General features: G+C 34.3%; 1 protein-coding gene across 1 annotated transcript in view; it reads left to right on the top strand.

Moving 5' to 3' along the window:
* The window catches only part of ADAMTS19 (ADAM metallopeptidase with thrombospondin type 1 motif 19), a gene marked incomplete at its 5' end in the record, with an annotated part of 160394 nt that overhangs the window by 118488 nt on the left and 18729 nt on the right, over nt 1-23177 (top strand). Inside the window, 6 exons of the mRNA XM_082784065.1 lie at nt 1971-2051; nt 9705-9862; nt 10734-10887; nt 13800-13935; nt 16298-16502; nt 18440-18592. Of these exons, the coding sequence (XP_082640191.1) occupies nt 1971-2051; nt 9705-9862; nt 10734-10887; nt 13800-13935; nt 16298-16502; nt 18440-18592 (887 nt within the window). The remainder of the gene's footprint in view (nt 1-1970; nt 2052-9704; nt 9863-10733; nt 10888-13799; nt 13936-16297; nt 16503-18439; nt 18593-23177) is intronic.

The raw sequence follows: 23177 nt of genomic DNA, 5'->3' as shown, positions 1-23177 counted from the left end.
GACTCAGAAAAGCATTAATTGCTTTGATTGCTGTGAGTATTACAAACTAGGGTATGCTTTTCAAACGGATGCAGTTTCTCACTATTTCAGACCCTACAAAGGAGATTTTTGAAACTAATCCTACCCTGATCATATGTTCAATGTTTAAGATACAAGCAAATTATTATTATTAAATTGCTGCAAAATAACATTGTTTTAATTTTATACAAAATTATTGAATTATATGATTTATATGTAATTAAACACATTATTTCATAGGAAAACAAGATTGCTAAAAATTTGCAAATTTTTCTTGGTGCTTATAAGTAAATAAACAATAAATTCTTACATTGTTTAGATAATTTAATGTTCTTCAAAATAAATGATCTTAACTATGATCTGTTAACTAGAGTAATGTCATTAAACCAAGCAGTTGGAGAATATAAAATCAAATGTGTGAAGTCTTATATCCTTTGCATTATTTTATGCTAGTATCAACATGTTTTAAAAAGTAAATAGATTTTCTGATGCAGAATGAATATTAGATTTTCAAAGAGTCCTGTGATCTGTTCTTTGAAAGAGGTGAATTGACTAGCTACTGCACAGTGGTGTTTGCAGAGCAGAGGATTGAAATCCAAATAGAGTTCACTGTGCACCATTTATGCCTTCTCTTAAAGAAAAGTCTTCCCTTTCAAACAGTGATTTACCAACTGTTTTCAGCATTTGTTTGCCATTACACTTTCAGTTTCTTGTATAGAAAATGTGCAGAATTTCAAGTCAGTAAGTAAATCACATCATAAAATACTGTAATTAGAAGCAGACTATATCTTTGAACAATCAAGGACTTCAATGCATTTACTTAAATGCATACTTAAAAAAATAAAAATAAAATAAGAAATGTATAATCATCAGATAGTTATGTCTGGCCTTGTCTTAAGGCCAGAACAGGCCTTAGAACAGGGATCCCAAACCATGGCTGAGTCTTGAGGACTACAGATCAAAAACTATGGAGAAGGTGACTGCTAATAAATGGCAATATGTCAGCTCTCTTCTATAGCTAGTGCAAATATCCAAACACTTCTAAAGATTTTTCAGGATTTTATGTCAATCCACATTATTATAGTATTGCCATCTAAACATAGCTGTGTTGTTTTCCTTCTCAAGAAGCTGAAATATCAGCAATACATAGAGTTATTAGCTCTTAAGGAAATTAAATAATGCTGTTTTGCAGCTAATTTTCAAGTTTCAAGACTAAAATGTTGAAAAATTATTATAAGTGCTCAGTATTTGCTTATAAAACTTTGCATAGCTACACAGGATAAATATTTTTTACTATCTACTTTTTGAAGTTCACTTAAATAATCTATAATGTGATTTTATTTATAACATTCTTTGTTGTACAGTGTTTTCCACCTGCATTGCCTTTTCACCCCTTTTTACTTAGAGAAAATGGCTCAACAGCATGTCTTAATCCCACACAGTAAGGAAACAATTTTAATGCAATACAACTAACTAATAAATATACCTCCAAAGTCATTCATAACAGGGGTTGAATGTTTTAGCAAGAAACCTGGAATACAAAACATTTACCAAAACAAACAGTGGGATTCTGTTTACATTCTGGTGCCATATCATTTGTCCTTACATGCTAAATGAAATTGGAATTTGTCTAGTCTGGTAGTGATAATGATACTATTCTACTTGGCTGGAGACAGCTTTATCTGCCCCGTCTCCAGTCTGCTCCAGCGTCACTAATTCAGGTTATGTTTCACTTTTCTATCCTCTTAATATTACATCATAGTATATATATATTACACATAATACAGTTTCATTTTTGTTAACAATTTCAACATTTTTCAAAGACTCTCAAGACATTATAAATTATAATTTGTTACATTTAAAACAGAAAATAAACAAGAAAGAAAAAAACATACAAAATGTCCTTTTCCATACTTTTGTGTTTAACATAGTACATATGGTCTCATGCCTAGGTTATGTGGAAGCTTTGGTGATACCTGCAGGAGCAAGAAGAATCAAAGTTGTGGAAGAAAAACCAGCTCACAGTTATTTAGGTTAGTGTTCATGTCCTGTTTGGATCAACACTGAAGAGAGCTAGCTAAACATGCTTGTGTAATTAAACAAAAATATGTGTAGAAAACATTGAAAATAACCTTTAAAGAAATTTTGTAGAAATTACATAACAGTTGGCTATTGCACATTTTTTTTGTTTGTTTGAACTTTCATCTCTTCTCATTTACAGAAATATTCAAAGAATTAGTTCAGATATCAGAAAAATTCCCCGTTGCAGGATTTTCAATGCTTTATGTCGAGAACACATATGAAAACACTTCACATTGAAGCTAGTGAAAGGAAAAGTTTTATGCTGAAACATGGAATAATTTCTGCTTAGCCAAAAAAAAAAAAAATGCACTGACCAATCAATACACAGGAAATTACCAATAAAGTCAAATGAAAGCTCTAAAGTTAAACTAAGAAAGCACAAAAATATTTATTTGGATAATTTCAAATCATCTAAATGTTTTCATGGGCAAATGTAATCACAATTATTATTTTTTTTTAGTTTTTACTTTTTTTATGGAATTACATTTCATTGAAAATTTGTTTTTGTTTTTAATGAGTTGTAGAGCTGTTGCCTAGGAGAGTATAACTTGTAATTGTTGTTATGGTTAATGTTGTTGTGGTATAAGTGAAATACCATAAATATTTAGTGAACTGCTTGTAGCTTAAATTGGGAGAAACTTAATACAAGAAATAGGACAATGAAATGAAAAATTCCCCAATTTGTCCCCTGTTCTTAGTTCTGTTCATAAGTAATATTTACATTTTAAGGAACTTTTTACTCAGTACTTTAACTAAGAGAACATAAAAAATGTCAAGTCTTAGTTATGACAGTTGACATTATTAATGTGTGACTGTTGGTTTGTCATGAGGGCTGTGCCTATCCTGTTAAAATATCACAGGAGATTTAGAGTTCTGGATTGTTTCATTGTGCACCAATGGAGCTTGAGATGGAGGTCTGAGTGTCAAATCGATAACAGAAGTTTCATTTTCTTAGTTTTCCAAGTTGTTTTCTTTTTTTCATCCTATATTATAGGCTGTGTTATCATATGCGGACAAGTGAAGTACTGCTTAGTTTTTATTTTTTAAATAATGTAAAAGTAAATAAAAGCTGGAGTTGTATTTAAGGAAATTAATTCATTTTCATAAATAGCAAGCTTTCCTCCCATAACGGGGACGCAAAAAGAATTATAATTCTTTTTATGAAATCATATCAGATATACTGCTTGTTTTTGAAAGGTGCTAATTAGCAATCAGCTTTTCATTGATTGTCACTTTAATTCAACTTTTCTTATTGTAGCTAATGTCAGTCTGAATCATTATCAGATAGTATTTCATTGAGATTTTTTAAGGCTTTATGTGGAAGCAGGAAAAGATCTCTTATTTTGGATTAAAACCTAGGTTTTCACACTTTTTTCTTACTTTTATTAGCAAAAGGTATTTAAATTAAACTTTATTCAATTTCAGCAGATTTATTCTGAAAGCATGAAAAAATTGAATAGGAGTAACAATTTAAATGTTAACACTTTTGACTTGGAGTAGTAACATTGCAATTTTAGTGAAGAAGGTATAAACATTTCACCTTAGAAACAATATTTTTCAGAAAATTGAATAAAAGTGTGAAATACAGTGCAAATTAAATTCTATGTTTCTGATTTGTTTTTATGTTACGGTTCTGTATGTTAATTTTACATTGCATAGCACTTTGCTCTCTGGGTTTTTGAACTTGAAACAAGTCAGGATAGGCCAACAGTATTTCTGCTTGGCTAATTTTCTTAAGATCTTTTTTTTTTTTTTTTTGAATGGTATAGCTCAAATAGTATAGCTCAAATAATTAATAATTTTATAGTTGAAGATACAGCTATAAGCATAAGGCAGCCCAGCATACACAAAGAGCTGTGGCTTACAAAGTAGAAGCTAATTTAAACTGCTGGAAAATTTGATCCCTGTTGTACAGCACAGGTCAAATACAGAGACAATCAAAGTGAAATGCTGTTCTCTGGATTTACTAGGTGATCAGAAAACAGTGTCACTGTGATCTGGAAGCTTCCATGATGATGCTAAACTGACCAGTAAAACCACAGTCCATAGCAGTAAATCTTCAGAGGAATTCTTTCTGAACATCTCAGATACCTTTATCTGAGGTATATCAACATTTACCACAGTAGCAGGAGCTCTGGCATCCTAGAAGAAAGGATAAAATATAACTTGCAACTGCATTTACTGAATTGATGACTCTGTCAAGGTCTGTCCTCTTTTCTCCCCTCTGGGGAGGTAGAAGCAGTGATGACCCACAGATCCCCTTCAGTGAGGTTTTCTTTACAGTTTTGAAAGAATTACGTACTCTTTTATTATTATTATTATTATTGTTGTTGTTGTTGTTGTTGTTGTTGTTGTTATATTTTATTGTAATAAAGCCAAATTAATAGGTATGCCTTATTACTTAAGTCATATGAGGAAATACATACGAGATTGTGATTCTTCTTTCCTCAGTAGAGTATTCAGGAATAGAAATTATTTGTAATAGTAAAGAAGGAAAAACAAGTGTTTATCTGATTCAAGAATATTTCCTAAACCATACTCATTTTGGAATTAGGATCTGTGGTCTAAGATCTTGGTCTTGTCTGCTGCTACATTTTCCTTTATATTTGGCAGGTGGTTTTTTTGTTTGTTTGTTTGTTTGTTTGTTTTTGTTTTGTTTTTTTTCAGTTCTTAAAGTAGAATACAGAAACGAAGTTCAAAGTATTTTTCCTAAGAGATATACCAGGCTTTGAGTTTAGAATGCTTATTTTTGTGACACTTGTATAATGGCATGTCAAGATGTCAAGTCCAGTATTATAATGAATTAATAAGATTAGTTACAGACTTGTGATCTAAAAACTGAAAATTCTTGGTGTTAATTCGAAATGAGAGAAATTATTTGTTTCTAAATGAAATACAGAAATGGATTAGTTCTAAGTGGCTTTACTTGAGCATGTGGGTTGCAGGAGATGACCTCTAAAGGTCCCTTCCAACCTCAATCATTCAGTGAGCTGTATATAGGTGTATAGGTGTCAAGTTCAGAGGAATGCAAGTTCTTGTCAAATATCCTTTATCAAATATGTTTCCTAGTTAAGAAATAAGCACGTTGTACCATGTTTGTGGGGGGAGGGAAAGTATGAGACAGCGGAAGAGTGGCAGAGGCAGAAGCATGCAAGAAAGCAGATGGGGTCTGACAAATAATACAAATTTTTGAATTCCTCATTTCTGACAATGCACATAAAATACCTTGGAAACGAGTTGAGGGCTTGATCATATAGTAGAGACCAGAGTCCACTGTGTTTTCCTTTCATCTATACAAGGCCATAGAAAATGGTTAGTAAATAAAATATTTTAAAACCTTTTTATATCAATATGAAACAAATATCTATTCTTTAACATTTGTGATAAGATAACATTCGTGAAAGCTATCAGCAAAGCTTTTGGCAAAGTGTAGTTTGTAGCAATATAAACTATGCAGAAGAAACTCATGAAAATGAATTTAAATTATTTTCCAGATAAGAGTGTGCACATTTGTTACTGTTGTTCTGTGTTACTGCATTAACAAAGTCTTACCACTCCTTATTTTTCTTGTTGACAAAAGTAGTGGGAGATTAAAAGTCAGTTTGAATTTAGGCATATAAGCATCATTTTCTAGGTGTGTACGCAGCCATACAACTTCCAACAGCTGAACAACCCATTTCAGAAAACATCCAGAATTAAGAAACAAATGCTTATTTTATTCAGTTTGTGCCTGAGTCTGATTAAAATTTTTATAGAGGTCTGACATTGCCAATGCAGAAGACAAAATGAAAAGTGATATGAATCAGCTCTTCCTTCACAGTCAATAAAACTGAAATTCAAAGTGCTATGCAGCACAAAAAGAATTACCTTAAAGTCTGACCAAAAATGAGAGTGAAGATTGGTACTAACATGGAATCATGCTTTCTAAGTTTCCTGCTCAGCACTTGCAAATAAGTTAGCTATACATATAAATGCTAGTAGTGTATTTTTGCATGTACACATTTTGATATAGCTCAGACTTCATTCTAGAAAAGATATTACTTGCCTATGTAGAATTATGCAGCAGAAATAACATATTCAATAAATACACCCTAATTAAATATTCCTGTGCAATTGTATCTAATATCATGAGAATTTGTGTTGTACTTCTGTGAAATAAAAGTGATAAACGAAGTGCAAATAGGTCAGCAAGGCTATGATGAAAACATGTAACTAAGAAAATAGGCAGATAAAACAGGAATCAGTTTCTAAGTTAAAACTAATTTTGGAAATAAGTTCATTGTATGTGTGAACATTGTAGCACAGGAAATAAAAGTATCACTTACTAATTTTAAGCATAGACTAACTCTTATCTTTAAGCACTGTCCTAAAAGTCCTTAATTTTCATTAGATATCATAATCCTTTAGGTGCGGTACTTGTAAATTGGTGCTTTTATTACTGTTTAGCAAGGAATGTTTGCTACAAAACACAAGACTTAAGCAGGTCAGATTGATTATTCCTTTCTATTTTCAAGAGTTGTGAGAAAATACAAACTTTTTTTTTGTCCTTTTTTTAAAAAATAAAATAAAATGAATTGCGTTCACTGCCCTATCATAGCAAAACATGCATGTTGCTTTTCCTGTTCTCAGCTTCTTGTTATTTTAACAGTAATGACCTTAACACAAGGATTTCCTGGATACTAATGAACAGTTGGAGTTAATTAGCTGATGTGATGATGAAATGCTATCAAGTGCTTCTATATGTAGACCTGTGGAGACCTGTGGCTTATTGATGGTTATTGCTTATAAAACAATAGCACCTGTAAGCTTTTTCTGTTTTATCATTGGTGTTAAATTCACACATGAATACAAGAGAGATGTTTACATCACATTTGTTATTCCAGAAACAAACAAACAAACAAAACACCATTTCACAGTTAGTAAATATGGATCATGTATAACAATCTTATAAGTGAATAGTAGAAATACAACACAACAAAAATATAGATGTATATGCAGAACAATTCAACAAGAACTATCAGATTTGTAACTGAGTGTTTTTCTGAATTAGATTCTTCCACTCTAACCTGGATTTATTAGTAATAACTGTTCAGTGCCTTACTTATAGCCCTGATTGTTTTTTAAATAAATGCTTAATTTCTGGATTGTATCTTAACACTTTTATTTTGAAAAATAAAAAGAAGATATTCCTGTGCTGACATATGACATTCTGTTTCATAGTCACTTGATAGCATTTCTATTTTGTTTCTCTTCTCTTTAGTTTCCTTAAAATCAAAACAGTGACGTGGAAAAGACTGAAGCAGCAGCAACTAATGGAAAGTTTGCTGCAGAAGATAATATTCTCATCTTTATTTACTTTGGAGAAAGCAGAAAGCAATTAAGCAATTATCAATCTTAAAATGTGACCTGATAGAAAAAAGTGGCAATTTTATTCCCATAAAAAGATATATAATTTATTGAACAATAATATGTCCTGTATGGTACTGCAAATTGAAAGCATAGTTGCTTTCAACATCTATAAGTACCTTATTCAGTAACGTCAGAAACAAATGCCTTAATGTAAAGTAATTTAAATAGTTTAAACAGAAACAGTAAGACATAATGCTAAATCATATGTAACTCTAATTTCGTAAGATAAAGATGGAATCTTTCTCTAATGAGATAAAGATGGAATTTTGTCCTTCATGAGATGACAAGTTGAAATTTTGAAAAAGTTTTTCAAACCTTGAGTATTAATATTCTTAAGATGATTTGAAGGGATCCCATGATAACATTAACAGGAGTGAAACAGTGACTTCCCTGAGAAAAGATATCAGTGAAAGTATTCTGATTTAGAAATTAATTTAAAATATTTTTTTATATTTTCTATTTTTCTTGGAAAAATGGAGTTTGGCCAAAATGACATTGTTTTAGTACTCTCCTGGAGAGAATTACTAAATTTTGCACAGAATAAAAGACCAAATTCACAGCTCAATCTTGTCTACTTCCCTCTTATTTTGATACAAATGCCTCTTTTCTTGGTAGGTTTTCCTCATCAGAGTTTTTTTGCTTGCTCATCTTGGTTGTAGATTTATTGTTCTGTTTGTTTTATAGCCCATAAGATACACTAGTGTGCTGAATTTCCCTCCGGCATTGCATTACTTTGTACAGAAAATCCTCTTTTATCAAAAACTAAGCAGAGTAGGGAGTCTGGGTCTGGGATTCCACTCCCCTGCACACATCTGTATGCTGTGGTACGTAACGCTTCTTTTAAAGACAGAGAAGACAATGCAAGGTCCACCGCTCTCCAGGGAGAAGATGTTGCTCCATGTGAGCAGCATGACCCGACTGGACCTTGGCACTTTCAAGTACATTTGTTTTGTTTCTCCACTGGGAAGAGGATTGACCCATAACATTTTAAAACAAAATGGGAGTTAATTACCATTAATAATAGAATGTTTAAACCTAAAATACCAATTTTTAAATCTTGTAAAATTACTGGTTATTTTTAGCACAAGACTGTTCTACAGTGTTAATGGAGTTTATAGTCTTAACATTTATTACACTGTGCTGTAGTGGTACGCATCAGTGGTGTCTTATGCAATTGTATTGCTGCCAGTCCATAGACCTATTGCCATTGTCTCCCATAGAAACAAAACATAACAGTATAAATATGAATAGGAGAGAGGATGATTACAGGAATGACTCACATTAACTTACAACATTAAATAAGAAATTTTGGACAAGACTTAAACTGTTGAAGTTCTCTTAAACAGTCTGATGCCAAACATGCAATTTCAATGAAGAGGAATGTGTAGAACTTGTTGTCCAAAAGGTGACTTCAAGCATATTTTACTTCATATGATTATTACAGACCTGATTACAAATAAAATAAAATAAAATTAAAAATTCTTCACAGAAGGGTCTATTCAGAATGTACTATAGAAAAATACTGTAAAACAGTCTGTTCTCAATGTCTGAATATCTTTCTTGACTTGATGACGCTTTTGAATATTAATTAGGCCAAGAAGACAATGATTCATCTAAAAAGAATAAGCTTTTTCTGTTTGTTAGAATCATTAAATTAGGTGGTGAACATCTGTATAAAATAAGTGCTTAAGTTAGTATGACAGTAGTATTGTCACATTTTGAGATGGAGAAAAAAGTAGATATACTAATTAGAGGCAAAGAATTCTGAACCAGAATTTGTTGAAGTTTTAATATAATTCCACAGATCTTGAAGAGTGTCTTGTGAAAATTGCATTTCCCATGTCTTGTATGGGTCATAGAAGTGACTACCTAGGAAAAGAGACAAAGCTTTTGTCATAAATTAATTTAGTGAATTGTGCTGGAGTCTGTCAGTCTCACTAGGCATTAAAACACTGTTTTAATTTCAAGTTATGCTTAGCACACACAGATTTGCCAAGGATATCTTCCAAAAAGTGCTTCTGAAACATGTTCCAGTTGAAGTTCATGTATAGTAGCATCCATAAATATCTTTGCAGAGTTATGTGATTTCACCTACCTGTTAAATTATCCAAACAGGAAGTAAAAGGAGGCCAGAATCACTACTGACAACGCCTTTTTTTTGTTTTGTATTGGCCTTTTTTCATGTATTTTGGCAGCTCTTCGAGATGCTGGTAAACAGTCAATTAATAGTGACTGGAAGATAGAGCATTCAGGAACATTCAATATTGCTGGGACCACCGTCCATTATGTTCGAAGAGGTCTCTGGGAGAAGATATCTGCCAAAGGTCCCACAACATCACCTTTACATTTGCTGGTATGACAATGTGGGTTTTGTTTTGTTTCGCCTTTTTTTTTTTTTTTTTTTTTTTTTACACCTGATTCCTATCCTATAGTGTGGGACCTATTTTTTCCAGGTTTCTGAGGATAATGGGATCTATGCGAGATGTACCTGCTGATCTGTCAGCCCAGTTCTAAAAAGTTCTTTTAAATCCAATAATAAACTTTATGTTATTGAGGCAGAATGGAAGGCTTCAAAATTCCTACAAATTTCATACAAAGCTGATGTGCAGCTTGAGCAGAGAAATTCAAATCAGGATCAGATGTTTTCTATCCTCTTGGCACACTGGCTGACGCTACAGCACAGCATTGCCATTTTAGGGTTGTAATCACCAAATTCTCCATTGAGAAGTAGAGTTTTGACACATTTCAGTGTAGGGAAGGCAAAGTTGATAGCCAAAGAGACAAAAACAAAAGGAACAATGAAGAAATGATGAAGAAGTACTTCACAATTCAAAATCCTTTAAGTGTAAGAAATCATCTTGTATATCCAAAATAGTTTGAAATTTGATTCATCTAGGAAAGATATCTTTTTAAGAGCACTGGAAACATAGGATAGGTAATATAACATTCCCCAGATTTCTGGTGTATATATATATTTTTTTTTACAATTTTACATGGAGAACTTTGTGACTGTTATGTTAAATAAAATCTTTTTTTTCCCCCATTGTTTTGGGTTGGATACTTCTATTAATTAGTTTCATCTACAAAATCTATCAGAAGGGTCTAAAGGCTACAGTGCATTAAGTCATTCTGGCATGCTCTTCAGGATTATCTCTTCTCAAGTCGAAGTTTGTCTTCAATAGTTCCTGTGCACATAGAAAGGTTTTCCTTCTCTATAATTACAGGTGCTGCTATTCCATGACCAGAACTATGGTCTACACTATGAGTACACAATCCCACTGGATCCTCCTCCTGAGAATCAAAGCTCTAAAGTACCAGAGCCTCTTTTCATGTGGACTCATTCTGGCTGGGAGGACTGTGATGCTGTATGTGGAGGAGGTAAATTTTTTTTTAAAAAGCACACACACACACTGCATCTACAATATTTTTAATGTATATATATATATATATTCATGTATATATATGATGACTAAAACAAATGATATATTAATATTTCAGACTGATGATCACTGCAATGTATTTATTAGTAATATCCTCATTGCAACTTGTATGATTCCTTAGAACAGTGGACATATTTCTGTCATGTTCCTCCTGGTTATATTAAAAGAATACTGATAACTCCAGGTAAAGATTCAAACTAAATAAAGTTGGTAGAAAGAAAATATTAGTGAAGGAACCAAAACTTGATTAAAAAAGTAAATTCGGGACCCGGTTTCCAAGAAGAAATACAAGTGCAAGAGCTAGAACAAGAATAGAAAGTTCATGTGCATTCCACTGTGTATTTGGAACTACTGAAGAAAAACGATCTGTAAAAGACATTTCAAACTACAGAAAAGCTGAACCCCAATCTCGGATCAAATATGTACCGTTAGTAACATGAGTTGAGATCCAGAAGCATATGGAACAAATATTGCAACAGCAGATATTAGTATGCTGATGCAATAGTTTTCCTATGTTTATGTTTATGAACCATAAAAAAATGTGAATTTGGAAGAACAAAATGCAAATATGAAAACAAATATTGGAACATGAGCAATATTACTGTAACAGAATCCTTTAAAATTGGTAACTATTTAGAAGCTGGTTATTAGAAAAGGTGATTACAGTGGGAAACATGTAAGAGTGTTTTTATGAATGCTACCTATAGAAATCTGTTTATATGTTGTAAATTAATTAGTCGGGCTTACATGGTGAATACTAGATTGATTATTGATACCTGTCTTTCCAGCTTACAACATTGATAATCATGGCTGCTGTGATCAGCAGTCCTGAAAATTGCTATGCACCTTGTAGTTCAAATAAGAAAGCCTGGAAATGCTTTACCTTCTCATAACAGCAACACAAAGAACACTGTGTTCTAGCTACTTTGACTCTGTGAACAGTCCTGGTGTCACGACAGATTACTGTAGTTTCCATAAACATGCCTTTTGTGGTTTGGTAAGAAAGCTTCTTCCCTGAAGGCATTTTGTACGTGGTGCTAGTATCATCCTCTGTTTCTTCATAGTGCACTCATACTCACTTGGAATATTCATGCTTTTTACAGTTTCCTGAAATATTTTTAGAATAATTTGAATGCTACCACAATCTCTCATTATTGCCTCAGTTATTTCTAAAGTTACCTATCATCTGGAAAAGTCCTGAAGTGCAGTATGTCAGTGATTTATTTTTTTTCTACATTAATGCTTAAATAAATATTGAAGTGTTTTACTGTAATGTTTATTTATCATATTTTTTCTGTTGTAACTGGCCATCACGTTTTGTTATTGTTTAAAATAGCTGAGTTAATGCAAAGTTCCATGAAAGGTATTTTTACTGCAAATATTCTGAAATACAAGTGAAAGATTTTTCATACCTTAGGCAAAACAACTTTAATTCTTCTTTTAGTTCTTTGGTTTAATAAGAACTAATAATGAAATTGAAATGATGCATATTGTACCCTGTGTAAATATTTGTGCTTGAAATTTTAACACCAGTATTTTGATAAATCTGATTAAAGTATATAACAATTATCAGTAGTTTTCATTAAATGTTTAAAATGTATGTCAGGATGAGAAGTATTCATGAAGCCATGTGGCTTTGTGCATGTTTATACATGTAACGGTCTGTAACCTCCTGTGTTGCAGAGAAGCTTTCTTAGTGTGGGAGGGAATATGAATACAGAGATGTATATGTAAATGCAGAAAAAAATGTCAAACATTTCAAATGCTGTGCATGATATATTAGTTACATGTGCTCTCACGTACACAAATGCTGTGTAAAATGTCAGTTGTGGTCAAACACATAATGAATATTTATAGCTTCACTGCTCAACCCACAAACACATTTCTGACCACTAGCAAATACTGAATTCTTATGTCTGCCCTGCTCCTGCACACACCCTGTTTGTAAGTAAACTTCCAGATAGAAACAGGGTGTTGTAACATAACTATAGGAACAAATGGTTATGAAGTTATTTTCTACTAACTAACATCTTTAATGCAAGGCTTGCTAGTTTTCTAAAAATTATGCTCCCATCTGATTACAAGCTACTGCTTGTTGTAAGTATTACATTAAATTCTGATTTCTTACCCGTTCAGCTTCAAGAGACACAAGGTCCCAACCCATCCATCAAAGCACAGTTTGTGTAATAGAACATGCGTTACTCCACAGGCAGTACCCAGCTTCCTAAATGATTACCCTACAGATCAGATCAGTTATATGGCTTCTTTAGTCCACTGAGAATGGTGCAGTTGGAGAATGGTGCAGGCTCCTTACCAAAGGCTTTATGAGCTGAATCTCTTTGGCTGAGAGCTGGCCACATGTGCCAGTGTACTGCTAAACTGGACAGAACTACTAAACTACTAATCAATACAGAGGGCAGGACTTGTTATTCCTTTCCTTAACTTATATATTAATGGAAAAACATATCTTCTCCTTACTGTGCAATTTTTCTGCAAGCCATTCTCAACACTAGGGTCTTGGTGGTTGAGAAGGAAACAAGAATGCCGGTTAAGACTAAGGCTTTGGCCTATGACTTGTTGCAGGAATAAAGCAGCAAAACTCTGTTGACACTGGTGTGTAAATACTGGAAAAAGAAAATACCTTGTTCCCTACAAACTTTAATATCTCCATTGGACTCACTGCTACGTTTGTTTTTCACTTCAGATTAACACACATGTAGGTTTTACACTTCTTTTTTCCAAACTGACCATAAAATAACTGTATCTGATAAGGATACCACTGGCCTTCCTTTATTAACAAAGTTGCATATTCCTGGTTTCTCCACATACCTGCTTTATTTTTTTTACTAGGTGAACGAAAAACAACAGTCTCTTGTACAAAGATTATGAACAAGAATATCAGTCTTGTGGACAACAAGAAGTGCAAATATTTAACAAAACCTGAACCACAGATCCGAAAGTGTAATGAACAGCCATGCCAGACCAGGTAATACTGATTTGGTTAACTTAACACTGTCATAAATAACTAGAAGTAAACATCTCAGGAGCTACAAAGAGAAATGACTGCCTCTGGCATTGAATGTGCAGTAAATACATAGAACAAAATATATAGAACATACATAGAAGAAAAGGTTATAGTGTGAAATATACGGAACACTGAAACATTGGCTGCTGTTTCTCCTGAGTTTTAATGAAAGAGTCCTTAAGCACATGTCTAAATCAATTCTCATTCAATAAAGCAGCTCATTACTTTCCTCGATAGGAGTTCTCACTGGCTGATGTGTACTATGAATTGAAATTTAATTGCTGTTTATATAACAATGGATTTAATAACATGGTTATAATTAATGATGTATTGTTATATTTTGTTGTTGTAGCTTAGTCAGGGCTGTACTCCTTTAAAAGCACTCAGAAATATCTGAGTGCACAAAGCAGTAAATAAATAAATAAATAGATAAACAATCTGTTAATCTGTTCATCTCCACTGATTTAACCCAAAGTGTAGAAGGCCTTCCCCTCACTCTTCTACTACCAGTGCCCTCAATCCCTTGTCAATATGCAGACACTAGACTCTGATGGAAGAAGCAGAAAGAGTTGTTTTTCTCTGAATTTCACCAAGTGAGGCAGCTGCAGCATATGCCCTGTAGAGTACTCCTCCCACCCCTCTGTCTGGCATACCTGCAGCCAAGCTGGCAGCTTGTTCCTATCAGTGGCTGGCCAGGATGGTATGATGGCCCGTTTTCAGGGTTTACCATCTTTTTTTTTCGTAATGGCAGCTAAGAACCACAACTAAGGAAGTCCCGAGTTACTGTGCAGACTTGGGACGTAGGGAAAGGTGTCTGCCACCTTTCAAGGTATGGACAGCAGCTGGCGATAGTCAGCTAAGAGTTCTGGGGGTAAGCACTGAGATGGATCTACATGAGTCATCTGGAGGAGAGGTAGGTGGAATTTTTGAAGACAATGCAAAGTAAATATAGTACATATATTATTAAAGAAAGTAATGCAAAATGAACCAGCAGACATAGCTTTTTTGGATAGGATGAAATACTAAAATAGATGAAATGCAACTTACACATTTTAAGCAAGACTGAACTACTGATGTTTGGATTTCCACAGACATTACACAGTGGACAGATTTATATTTGATTATATGCATAATTGACCAATTTCATATTTTATTATATTAATAACATTGTATACTGAATAGGTAGAAATGAAATAGTCTGATCTTTTTCTAAGGCATTGTCAAATATGTATTTTTAATATTCTGTACTTTTTCCAGCTTATTAAATGAAAAATTGTAGGTGTTATTAATTGCTGTGCTGAGACAGGTAGAAAGATATCATGATCCAGATTTTACCATGGTATTCAGGATTCTTACAAAACAAATATTGTTAGCTTTCAACAGAAACTGAGCTAGGACATATGGTTGCATAACTTGTTTGTTTCTGGCAATCGAAGAAATATCTTAAAGTCTATTGCATTATCTTGACAGGCTATGATTTGTAAATTGAGTCTCTGGACTGCTAATAATAATAATAATAATAAAAACTTAGTTCAATGTTTCGTTTTCTTACAATAATTGTCTGACAGATGGTTGGAACAGATTTGTAGAACTTTGGTTTACCGAAGACTCCCTTGCAAATCTAGTCTCCTGGGGTATACTTGTGTGCTGCATTAATGGCAGAACTTTTTGATTTTTAAGGGCATGTGGCCATAGTCTGGAGCTACAGAACATTTGGGGAAAATTATATTCCAGAGTGATTACTTTCCAGGTATGCAGGCTATGCCAAGCTGCATCAACCTTCCCTGTTGCTGTAATTTAAACTATGTAACCTGAGTTAGGCCTGATCCTAAAGAACACGAAGAAAACCGAGCTTCTGTACTTCTTCCAGAGCAACCAGCTTTTCACACAGGAGTGATTCTGTATTGAAACTTATGGGACCTTAATTGAAGGGCATATGCATTTGACAAATAGGTAGTCATATAGATAGAGAGAAAATAATTAAAAAAAAAATACTGTCTGATCCATCATATTTGAAATGTGTGTGATTGTATTATGGAACTTTTCTAATTGGAATTATAATGACAAGTGAGTACTCTAAAAACATAGAAACAATGGGCTGGGAATTAAATTATATGAAGATTAACATATTATTTAAATGTAAATTATGCTAGATTAGTAATCAGTCTGTTAACACAGTTACAGACAGTTAACTTAAAAGGAAAGAGAAAATTTGTAGGTATGTTTTGGGTAACCAAGTAGTGCTAAGCAAGAGAACAGATGACCTAATAGGACTTCTTCCTTCCTGATTTCTCCTTACTGTATTGCCTGTATTTCTTTGTAGATGGATGATGACTGAATGGACTCCATGTTCAAGGACATGTGGAAAAGGGACCCAGAACAGACAAGTAGCCTGCACACAGCAGCTAAGAAATGGGACCCTGATCAGAGCAAGGGAGAGGGATTGCCTTGGGCCAAAGCCTGCTTCTGCACAGCGCTGTGAGGGCCAGGACTGCATGACTGTGTGGGAGGCAGGAGTCTGGTCTGAGGTGCTGCATTTATTCGTATAAATAATCCACAATGATTATTTATGCCTTACTGTGTTCTGAGAATGAGATTTTTTTCACCGGCAAGCGGCTTAGTTCAGCCTAATGATTTTCAGGTTCCTCGTGCAATGACTCGGCAAAAGGATCAGGGACTAGGAAAACAAACCATGTAGAACCACTACATTTTACCTAGTTAATGTCCTGAAACAGTTTCATTTGGACATTTTTCAAGCACATATAATCAAGTACATCCTGAGCTTGGTAGCAGGTAACTAGGGGCAAATGGATTTAAGGCAGTCACTTATCAGCTACCAGAACTTGGGTTCAGAGTGTGAGCATCTGTGAGGTACTGTTGTACCAAGAGATGTTATTAAGAAGGTTGCTGCTGTTGAAATGCAGAGAGGCTATGAAGGCAGTTGTTTGCAAAAAGGACATTTCCTTCCATTCCTCTCTCTTCTTACCTCTTTTCCTAAGAACAGCAAAAACAGTGAACCTGTAAATATAGGACCTGTAAATAACACAATTTTGGATCCATTGTATTCTGAAGCGTTGCTGTTGAATGTAGTTACCATTCAAAAAGCTTTATTATCTTAAGATATTTTAATATGTGTGTCCATTTGGTTTTCTTCTAAAAAGCTTCTTAAAGTAGTTGACTGCAGAGGAAGAGGGGATTTGTTATTGTTGTCATCTGGACAAGCTGAAAGTATTTATTTAGACCTTCTGCCTCCATTGGAAGAATACAGCCATTCTAAGTGCTTCCCACACTACAAGCTGTGCTATGAGTGCCATCAGGCTCAAAACAGCAGCTTCTGAATGTGGGTACAGAGCATTGTTCGGGTTCCTGTGCTCACTTGATCCTCAAGTGAGAAAGAGCTATGACATAGGAAATGTTTTCAAAGAGTTAAAAGAAATATGTTAAGATAGAGATAAGAGGAGCAAATAGCCACAGTTCTGGTTTGGTACAGAGGTTTAAAACACAAAAGTTAGTTGTGGGAAGAATGGTATACACTTCCATTTATTCTATTCCATTATCACACTTTCCAGGTGTGAGAAAGAAATCCACTTTTTTTAGTTGGTTATTATATGACAAATATATATGACATATAAGTAAGTATATTTCTTCTGGAATTAATAAATATATTTTGAAGAGTGAGGTGTTTCCCATGGCAATTCCTACTAACACTGTTATATTGGAAGTTAGCCATTACTGCTTCCTGCAGTTATAATCAGTTTGGCAAAGGATAATTTTGATCTGCAAGCAGTGGGATGATCAAAACCAGTGATAATGTTTTAAGAAGGAAATGGCATAATTTTTGGCAGTGTAAATAGGAATAGTGGGGAAAAAAACCACATAGATTAAGACCTTCTGTGCAACTTGAAGACTTGTCACATGCTATATATGCAAAGAATTTGAATTCAGTCTGGATTCTTGTGTAGATTTTCAGCATTTTCTTTTACATTTTAACTTTTTTCTTCTTAAAATAATCTGTTAGCTACTAGTGAAATTTATTTGAAATTGTTTCATGTCTTGTTCGCACAAACATTATTTAGATTCTCTTTCATTATATCTCCCTTAATTCTTTGAACAATGATTGCATAACAGTTTTACTGCAACATTTTGCATTTGTTTCATCAAAACTTTTCAAATGTTTTCTTATCCAAATACAATTTTTAAGGCTTATTTTTTTCCTTAAGGAAATAATTTTTGATCAAATTATATATTTTCAGATGAAAATGCAAATATAATCATTCTGATGAGGAATTTTTGTTCATGTGTTAGCTTTTAACAAACTTTCTATCTATGCAATCGAGGATTAGAAATCAGGAAATCACTGAAGTCCTGAATTAGATATGGTATCTTGGCAGAGGGCGTTAGAAGGAGGTAACAGGGGGTAACTATGCCTTTTTTAGAAAGCTGCAAAACATCTTTTTTTCAACAGTGCTCTGTAAAGTGTGGTAAGGGAGTACGGCATCGGACTGTGAGGTGTACAAATCCCCGCAAGAAATGTGTTCTGTCCACGAGACCTAAAGAAGCAGAGGACTGTGAGGACTATTCCAAATGCTACATCTGGAGAATGGGAGACTGGTCTAAGGTGAGTCATCCTTAATACTAGCTTCCCATAGTATAATAGATTTTGCAAACTGAATTCTCTGTAAGTATTGTATCGATCAGATGTGTAGGACTCTCCCAATTAAGGGAACAATAAGACTGCGAAAAAGAAAACAACCGAAACATAAAGTCACACTGTGGCCAAAGTATAAATAAAAATCAGGAATGTGAAGAAAGCCTGAGGTGCATCTTCTATATTATGCAAATGTGATATAAATTTACTGTTTCTAGCAGGCAGGCAAAAAAATCATGGAATTAAAGAGTAAGAGATGCATTCAGGTATCTGTGTTTCAAAGATACCTATCAGGATTACTCCATTTTCAGACCTGTTTGAAAATATTGATAGCAATTGATTAAGCAAATCATCAGTAATCATGTCTGTAATCTTTCTTTATTTTCAGTTTAATATATTTTCTTGTCTGCTTCTGGCTTGATATCTTACTGAGAGAATGTATCATGTGCACTGTATACTGTGTTTGGCTCACAGCAAGAGCTTCCTGAATATGTCTGGATTATAGCATACAGGCTATCAATTGGCTGTATGTAGTACATGCTTTGGTGAGATGCTCTATTGTATTTATTCGCCACTTCCATTTCCATTATAGGCTGGCAGGAACCTAAAGGTTGCTGTTGTCTGTCCTAATTCTGTCATGCATTTCCCATGATAATTTGGAATCTGTTTCAAGTGTTGCTTAACAAAATGTTTCTGGCCAAATAACTTAATTTTCACTACTAAACGTTTAGAGCAATTTGCTTTGGACATCCCATCCCCCGCTACCCCTCCATGCCTTTTTCCCAAACAGGGGTGTTTGCCATTTAGATGTTACCCAACTGTAATAAATTCTAATTCTTATCCTTCACTGTAGGTCCATTCAAACTCATAGTTTGCAGGTTTCATTAATTTGTATTTGCACATCTTACTCTTCCATGTTTCTTATAAGTTATACTCTTCAGCCTCATAAGGATGTACCTTCACAGAACCACAGAATTGTAGGGGTTGGAAGGGACCTTGAAAGATCATTGGGTCTAACCCCCCTGCCAAAGCAGGCTGCTCAGGTAGACATCCAGATGAGCCTTGAATATCTCCAGAGAAAGAGACTCCACAACCTCCCTGGGCAGTATGTTCCAGTCTCCATCACCCTCATCGTGAAGAAGTACTTTCGCATGTTGGTGTGGAACTTCCTGTGCTCCATTTTGTGGTCATTACCCCTTGTCCTGTCCCCACAAACCACTGAGAAGAAGTTGGCCAAATCCCTCTATCTCCCACACTTTTAAACATCTATAAACATTTATAAACATTAATAAGATCCCCTCCTCAATCTTCTTTTCTCCAGACTGAACAGACCCAGGTCTCTCAGCCTTTCTTCATAGGGAAGATGCTCCACGCCCCGTATCATCTTTGTGGCCCTCCTTCAGCCTATTCGATTTCCACGTAGACCATTTAATATCTAGGAAGCACCTCTTACTGTCTTTTTCTGAACACCTGATGTAACTGTCAGTAAGCCATTTCCATGGCATGAGGGCTTTGATTTCAATGAGATACATAAGCACAGGCCAAAAAGCATCAGAAAATATTGGATAGATCTGTGATCAACTGTGGTTTTGGACTAGGAACCTACCTCAACATGTGATACAGCTTAAAATATCCAAAACATGCTGAAATGCTGAAAATGACTCTTGAGAGTCAAGTGTTTTTTTTTGTTTTTTTTTTTTTTGGTTTTTTTTTTCATATCACAGACCACAGTTCAGAGAGATTCTAAACTTTTTTTTTTTTTTTGCGTCTATTTGTAACTTTTGCACACACCTCTTCTACTTTCAGTGCATTAAAAATTACTGCAGAAGCTGTTTAACTTGCTTGTATGGAGAAGTATTTAATATATTTTTAGTTGTCTTTCATGTGATGTAACAGCTGGAAACAAGGACTAAAGCCAGCAGAGTATGACTAGCCAGTCTTCCAAGAATTAGCTGCAAGTACTCTGTGGGCAACTAGTGTTTCATAGAATTCTGCTTGGGAGCTCTTATTTTATGACTATGGGGTACAAATTGTTACTATCACGTTACTGTTTATTCCATTCTCTTGTCTTCTTTATGAGTTATTTTTCACATTTAAAGGATAGATGATTAAATGGTAGTGCCAAATTATGGGTGTTTCTTTGTTTGTTTGCTTTTATACTAGTGATAGTTTAAAATATTTGTTATTTTGGAACACCCTCATAGAAACTAGAGGATAACGCCCCTGTCTTAGCTACTTCAGAAACACAAGGTGTTATAGCCATTTATTTTTAAAGCAACAGCCAGAATTAATCTCCAATAGTAGGGTTACTTTTACATGAGGATGTGTTTGGAAGTAAGTCTAGTATTTGCATCTCCATACCACAAAACTGCAGTAAAAACTTGCATCATTTAGCACTAGCACTAGCAGGGAGTAGACTGTGGAGAAATGACCATCTGCTTTCTTGAAGCAGTCGTTCAAATCAGCATTGCTGAGGCTATGTGAGGATGCTCAGACAGTTACGCTGTGTTCCCAGTGCCCTCTGGAGAAAAGAAGGGCTTTATTCTCTAATTCACAAAACACTTTTCACAAAAATCCATGTCACAGATGAATGTACAAGAACATATTTCTTCCTATTTAAAATTTGCTGACATCTCAAATGTTCTTTCCTACTTCTGTCAAGGCTCTAACACTGTCACCTAAATAGTACTTGAAACTTCAGAATCAGAAGATGAGGAAATATTTCATACAGAATTGACAAAAACTTTTGAACAGTAAACATGCAGCCTGAGAGTGACTTATGCAGCTGAGATTTTCCAAGATTTATACCAAAAAAGAGATGCTTTAATTTCTCTACAGAGACATGAGTTCAATTTAAAATATACTTGGATTTCCTTTTTTTTCCCTGTTACTATTCTGTTCCATTACTAGAGTACATAGCAACATGAAGTCATGGCATACATATTAATATGTCTGCAATGGGGGAAACAAATGGAAAGCTCAGATAAATGTTAATCTTTGCTCACTGTTTGTTTCTACTCAGAGGTTCAGTGCAGCCTTCTGTGTTCACTGTTTTTACTCTTTAGGATCATTCTTGACATTGACAGAAGGCTGTTTCTTTGAGCAGAGCCAAGTTCCCCCAAGCTAATGCCAAGACTTGGCTTGAAAAATCCAAATGACGCTTCTCACACATTGAAACAAGAGGCTTAATGTGATCCTTATTGGCTTTGCCGCTTGCCTTGAACTCTTAAGGCATAATTTTAAATGAAGCTTAAATTAAACTGTTACTGAAAAGATAACATTATTAATAATCATGGTAGTGTTGTAATGGAGTTAATTTGTTTTAGAGGTACAGTCACATAGAGATCAAATAATTCTTTTACTTAACATTTTAACAATACCAAGATCAAAGAATATTTGACCAAAATGGCAGACTCCAATAAGTCAATAAATACATCAATCTTTCTAAAATTTTTGCTTAATTTAAAAGTATGCTGTATAATCTGGAGTGCATGGAGCATTGAACTCCACAATAGCTCTTAAGTCAGCAAGGTGGCTCCATATGCTAAATATGTCTGTTCAGTTAGACTCTGTGCCTGCCCTCATGAGTGTGTTGAGAAAGTAAAGAATAAAGGCTCAAACTGAGCTGCTGGATCCACCACCTAGAAACATTAGCTATTACATTTTCGCAGTAAACAGTGTCTTTGGAATTGATGCTGAACAACATAAATGTTCCCTTCAGATGAGGAAAGATAACCGTATCTAATACAGGCCCAAAAAGGGCACGTTGTAGCTCACTCTTAACAGCAGCAGTGTTCTTTACTAAGCTGCACATTTACCACCAATTTCAAGGCTATACAAGCTTTAGGTCATCCTCAGGGGAATTCATCATCTAAGGAGAAACAAGTAAGCATGGGAAGAAGTGAAATCAAATGCATATGCACTGCATGTTTACACATCTAGTTGGCTTACAAGAGAACACATCATTGTAGAACGAATTCTCCAAGTACGAACACTTAGATGACAACAGCATGGGATACTCAAAGGTCATAAGGTCATGTTTAGGATACTTTATATATTGGAAGGTTTTTTGGTTTTGTTCTTGTTTTTCAATTATCTATAAAATTCAGAACATTGATAGAATAAATGAAGTATATATAAAAAGCAGGATGAATTTTGGGAGGGAAAATACTGTGGAGAGAAATGTAGGTTTTGAAAACAATAATAAAAAGCTTAACTTTTATTTGATATACCCAAAACTTTTGGAGGGATTCAGCAAGGGACAATAGGATCAAAACAATGTGCAAGGGAATAGATTTTAGGAGCAGCCATTTGTAAGAAGTGAAGTATAAAGTGTAAGCATAAAGGAGACCAGATAAGGTAACAGACTACAAATTCTACAAAAAGATTGGGCTAAGGAAGCTGGAGAGAAAAGATGCACTCAGGAGCAGCTAAAAAGGAAGCACCATCTGAGTTCCTAAATAGAAATGTGGATATGTTTATGAAGAAGATACAAATACAGCTTCTGTGATAATGATCCCAATGATTGGAATGTAGTTTGTTTTCACACAATCGC

This window comes from Aythya marila, assembly GCF_965140915.1.
Source record: "Aythya marila genome assembly, chromosome: Z".
In the NCBI taxonomy this organism is placed as follows: domain Eukaryota; kingdom Metazoa; phylum Chordata; class Aves; order Anseriformes; family Anatidae; genus Aythya; species Aythya marila.
Note: the sequence above shows the minus strand (reverse complement) of the source record. Positions and strands in the feature narration are given on the sequence as shown.